The sequence below is a fragment of the Sinocyclocheilus anshuiensis genome, unplaced genomic scaffold, assembly GCF_001515605.1.
Source record: "Sinocyclocheilus anshuiensis isolate Anshui unplaced genomic scaffold, SAMN03320099.WGS_v1.1 scaffold2089, whole genome shotgun sequence".
In the NCBI taxonomy this organism is placed as follows: domain Eukaryota; kingdom Metazoa; phylum Chordata; class Actinopteri; order Cypriniformes; family Cyprinidae; genus Sinocyclocheilus; species Sinocyclocheilus anshuiensis.
This window is the reverse complement of record NW_015549564.1, coordinates 26,057-31,781: the sequence shown is the minus strand read 5'-3', so window position 1 is coordinate 31,781 and position 5,725 is coordinate 26,057. Positions and strand designations below refer to the sequence as shown.

At 38.4% G+C, this 5,725-nt stretch overlaps 1 protein-coding gene across 1 annotated transcript in view; it reads left to right on the top strand.

Annotated features, from left to right (window-relative positions):
• Positions 1-1,700: 1,700 nt before the first annotated feature.
• Positions 1,701-5,725, top strand: part of LOC107657216 (prospero homeobox protein 1-like) — a 13,525-nt gene continuing 9,500 nt past the window's right edge. Inside the window, exons 1-3 of the mRNA XM_016445241.1 lie at positions 1,701-3,481; positions 5,115-5,223; positions 5,301-5,495. Coding sequence (XP_016300727.1) covers positions 1,701-3,481; positions 5,115-5,223; positions 5,301-5,495 — 2,085 coding nt within the window. The remainder of the gene's footprint in view (positions 3,482-5,114; positions 5,224-5,300; positions 5,496-5,725) is intronic.

The window sequence follows — 5,725 nt, the reverse complement described above, 5'->3', positions numbered from 1 at the left end:
ATGCCAGGGTGAAACACCTGTACTGGTTATTAAAATATGGTGATTCTTAAGAGCAAAACCTTAGTTTGGCATAGTGTGTGTGTTTTTTTTTTTAGGTAGCTTGTTAATATTTGCAATTCAGTCATGACGACTCTCGGAGATAAGCAAAATATTTATTAGAATATGAATGTACATATTATAGTTTGGTTTTGGCGGACTAGATCTGCTACGCTGCTGCTGCTGCGACGGCAGACAGAACACACTGCTCTGCTAACCACAATAAACAGAGAGAATGAATTTAGCTGATACCTGGCAGCATAAGACTCCCCCCACATGGGATTAGCTGTTTGATGAAATATCCCATAGCAGATCTAGACAGGTGGTGCGTAGGGGGAGGAGGAGGGAAAGCGAGCGCGCAGTCTAACGCTACCTGGTCAGACTGGAATATATAGGAGAGTCTAGATTGAAAGGAAAAAGCTGATTGGTTGGTGTACCGGCTGCGTGGCGACCAATCAGCGGCACGTTAGAGTTTCATGACTGAACTAGGCATATCTTTTGTCCACAAAATCAAATTTGTATTGGTGTGACCAAAAGTCCAACCAGCATGCAGAAACATGCAGGAAAAAAAATTACAAAAGCAAATGATATCACAGATTCATAAATTATTAATGTTATTTGTAAGTAAGTAAGTAAGTAAGTAAATAAATAAATAAATTCTAGATTCTCACTCGCACATATTCAATGCCTAATATTACTTTAAATGGCTGGTCACACCACATGGCAATTTTCATTTAGTGTAGTCATTAACTTTTATTTAAAAAAAATATGAATACAAAGAGAACGTTTGTAAGAGCTTGGCAATGATTTTTGAACTAGATGGACCATCTATCTATCTTTTTTTTTTTTTTTAATAAAGTCAAGTCTTTGTTTGCAGTGTTGGACTTTTCTTTGATATTTTTAAAGACATTTACAAATATAAAAAAAAGATATCACAAGCACACGCTTTCAAGCTTGTGTTAGTGAGGATCTTTACAGGTAAATGTGTCCAAAGTGAACTACATTTTTTTTTTCTACCCCATTTTTTGGGTAAACAAAACACAAAACAGAAAAAACAATACAGACAAAAAGATAAAGAAGGTAAAATATGTACTGCTAATTATTTTAATTAGTAAAATAATGTTCATAATTTAAATTTATGACAATTTCAATAAATTCAATCATTTTGATTAATTGATTGATTGTTGAATGTCTGCATTCAAATCTCTCCCTTTGCTTCAGAACAATAATAATGATATATGACCTAACTACTATTTAATAGTAGTAATATTAAATATAATAAACTGTATATTTTTTGTAAATATTTGTTTATATAAGACCTAACTACTATTTAATAGTAGTAATATTAAATATAATAAACTGTATATTTTTTGTAAATATTTGTTTATATAAGACCTAACTACTATTTAATAGTAGTAATATTAAATATAATAAACTGTAGTATTTTTTTTTTTTGTAAATATTTGTTTTAGATTTTATCATACTTGGACATTTTATTAGAAAAATACATTTAGTAAGATTATGGTATTTAAGATTCCAATTCAAAAGATTTGAGATTATTTCATGTTTTTCTCACTTGTTCTGGTTTTCTGAAACTGTAGGTGACTGTGATAGAAGTGTGAAAGTTCAGGTTTGTGGGAAATGGGTCAGTAGAAGCACCAGAAATGCCAGACCATGATACAGAGTTCCATCTAAATCGACAGACCAAACGAAGACGAGTAGACATTGGAGTGAAGAGAATCGTTATCTCATCTGCCTCATCAACACAAACAGCTTCTGCCGTTATCATTGTCGCGCGTGCAGCCAAATCTACTGTCATCATTGATGCCATGAACTCCCATCACAGTAAGAAGCAGGATGTGCTTGAGTGCCAAGAGGCTCAGCTTGGTGAGGCCAAATCAAACGTTCTCCGTAAACTGCTTAAAAGTGGCAGCTCATATGAGGATAACATAATACCCTTTTCTGGTGCCACTATCATCACAAAGCTACTAAAGAGCAATAAGGCAACGAGAGAAACGGGAGGCAGGGAGTCGGTGATCCCCAGGAATGCAGAACCTGAACCACTACAGGAAGACACTTGCAGCAACTCATCCCAGGAGAGCGCTGAAGCGTATCTCTCACCACTTGGAAAAATCTCACTGAACCATTTGGACTCTGAGCGGCTAAATGAAGAGTACCTTCAGGCCAAGCGTGCTCGTGTCGAGAACATCATTCGTGGAATGAACCACTTACCAAATGTGATGGCAACCTCTATTGGAAAGGATTGTGAGCGGGAGTTAGAGGGAGAAACCGAGATTACTGTGCAGTCCTTCAGCCCACGAGAAAGCAATCGTGAGAACAAGAGGAAACAAAAATTACCTCAGCAGCAGCAGCATAGCTTCCAGCAGCTGGTTTCCACACATAAAGAGCAGAAGGTTGAAGAACGCAGGCAGTTGAAACTACAGCTGGAAGACATGCAGAAACAGCTGAGACAGCTTCAAGAAAAGTTCTTCCAGATCTATGACAGCACAGATTCTGAAGCAGATGGAGGGAACCTCTCAGAAGACAGTGTACGATCTGATGGGATGTTAGGTGATGATGGCATGAATGAACATCTCAATCAAAATTCTGTGGCTGATCGATCTGATAATGAGATAGCAGACTTGGGTCCGGGATGCTTTCTGGATGAAGCGAAGGCCCTTCTCCGTGAACAAGCATTGCTGGATGGGAAGATGGCCAAACATGAAGGTTCTTTGAGGAGCAAAGGTTTGATGTCTCTGCATGAAGTAGGCAAGCATCTGGCAGAAACGCTTAAGCAGGAGCTAAACTCCGCAATGTCTCAAGTGGTAGACACGGTGGTGAATGTTTTTTTGAAACCTCCCCGGCCACTGTTACAAGTATTCCCATCACTCGAGGACCACTTTGCTTTTAACAGGAACAACCCAGACTTCCACACTGCTAATCAGAGACTGCAGTGCTTTGGTAATGTTATCTTTCCCAGCCCACTTGACTCATTTGTCGGGGTCCCTCTTCCTTGTGCCAATGATCAGACGGAGGCACTACCATTGGTGGTACGAAAGTCTGCATCCGAACACCACCAGTCCTCAGATCCTGGAGCTCAGATTGGCCACTCTCATCCCTCCTTACACCCTTCTTCTCTTTCTGAAAACACAGGCTTCATCTCCCCATCATTCTGTCACCCATTTTCACTTCCTCTTGCGGGTTACTCATTTCAGAGCACACTTGGTGCCTCATCAACAGGATACTCTAGTAAAGACTCTCCTGGCTCAATGGATCTGTCAAGGGAGACCACAAGCTTACGAACAAAAATGGCTTCTAGCCAGCATCTGATCCGTTCTTGCTCACCAGTTCTCCCAGGAAGCACTGCTGACGGGCTGTCACTCATCAAATCTGAATGTGGGGACCTCCAGGACATGTCAGACATCTCTCCATACTCAGGCAGTACAATATCCTTTTCATAGTAGTGAAAGCTTTTTTTTTTTTGGTGCTTAAGATTTTTACAAATCACTTTTTCTCATGCTTCTCTCATTTAAATGTTTCACCATAGTTATATTTGTTTCCCCCTTCTAGTTCACCCCAGAATTTCAGTTTCCCATCATTTCTAGGTCTTGACGTCAACATAAAATAATAATTCATTAATTTTTCATTCAATTATTTATAAAGCACAAGTAAACACAACAAAAGTTGACGACTGCTGAAAAAAAAAAATAAAAAAAATAAAATGATTTAAAATGTTGTTAAAAAAGGTGAATGGATTATGATTACTTTAATTTAAGGGTGAAAAGATAAGGCTTTAATTTTAAACTTGTATAGGGAGGATGTAGATCTCACAGATAATATTATGCTAAGAAGAGTTCTGAAATGCACCAGCAACCAGTAACTCTGCTAATATCAGTTGTACAGAGTTAAAAGTTAGTTCAGTCGCAAGGTTTTTAACTAAAGAGTGGTCTTTGTTAAACTGGCTACATAATTATTATGTTCTTGATAGCTGTGGAGTCTTTCAACCAATCAGAATCAAGCATTCAACAATTTTTCTTTTTTTTATAGCTCATTATTTGTTAAAAACAGAGGCCTAAAGCTTGTACAAAATAATTTTGCATGCTCAAACGGTGACCTTTAAACACAGTGGACTACGTAGTGGATTAGGTGGACTGGGTCTATGGTTATATTAAGTTCTTAGTCAGATAAACCTGAACAATTTGGATTCACTTGCTGTTGGCATTTTAAGCAGATATGCTCCCCTGTCTGTCCGATTTTATATTGGCAGTGGTTGAGTTTTTTTATAAGGCTTTGCGCGGATGTCAGAGCTCAGAGAGGCCTTAAAGGAGGCAGCACAGTCCTCTTTGTCTGGAAAATTTGCCCAATCAGCCATTTTGTTGTCTGGCAGAGGTCAATGCAGGACAATAGCAGGCGGGTCACACACAGTGCAGTTTGAACTTCCAATGTGCTTATCTTAAATAGATTATTGATAAATGCTGAAAGTATGGAGGAAAATGTGCTGTGTTGGCAGAAAGATCAGACAGTTAGCCAAACTGTTTGTTTCCGCTTCAAAGGTCTGACATAGCAGACCTTGGTAGATTTATCATTTACTTAATAACATCAGCTACGCTATGTAGATTTGTTTGTTTATTTGTTTATAATTTCATTACAGAGTACACAAAAATGTTCCCAACTATGTTTTTTTTTTTTTTTGCCTTATCCTGAGTCCTTTTTTTAAGAATGTTGGGCCAGATTATTGTCACCTGTGGAAAACATTTCTAGCTTGCCATACCCAAAAGAGCTTCCCAAAGCCTTTACCGCTATATTTGTGTTCCGTCCTTGCTAAAATGAAGGTTACAAACACATTTGAAGGTGATATGCAAATACTATCTTTATCTCTTTGACATCTGGAGGTTTGGGATCGGGCATAGGGAAAGACGTTGCCCACTTTGCCTGTAAAATGAGTTTCTGATGTAAAATATGTTGGTGTGGTGTTTTTCATGTTTTATTGAACGTGACGAGCTGACACCTTGAGTGATGAGATGATAATGTCAAGCAAATCTTAGCACTGGGCTTATTTTCCTTTACTGCTAGTGTTAAATCCAGGAGGGATTGTCACCAAATCACCTGAAGAAGGCCAAACTGATGTTCTTCTACACCAGGTACCCAAGCTCTAGCATGCTCAAGATGTACTTCTGTGATGTGAAGGTGAGTGCAGACTGATAGAGATTCTTTTAAGACCTAACTAATCATTATTTAACACTCTTTGTTTAACGTTTTTTTAGTTTAACAGGTGCATCACGTCTCAGCTGATAAAGTGGTTCAGTAACTTTAGAGAGTTCTACTACATCCAGATGGAGAAGTTTGCCAGGCAGGCTATAAATGATGGCGTGGCAGCAGTGGATGATATCATTGTGAGCCGTGATTCAGAGCTCTACAAAGTGCTCAACATGCACTACAATAAGGAAAATGATTTTGAGGTATGTGCTCACTTACACACACACACACACACACACACACACACCAATCAGATCTGCCAGCATCATTAGAGCTCTGTAAATGGGGCTTGACTGTCATGAAACCCAGCTTTTTCATTGTGAAAACAACCTGCATTGCCTTTCACTTATCAGTCTGCATGTAATCGTATGCCTCTACTAGATAAAAAATAGCCCACAGGAATGGAATGATCAGTAATAAAAAAAGAAAATTT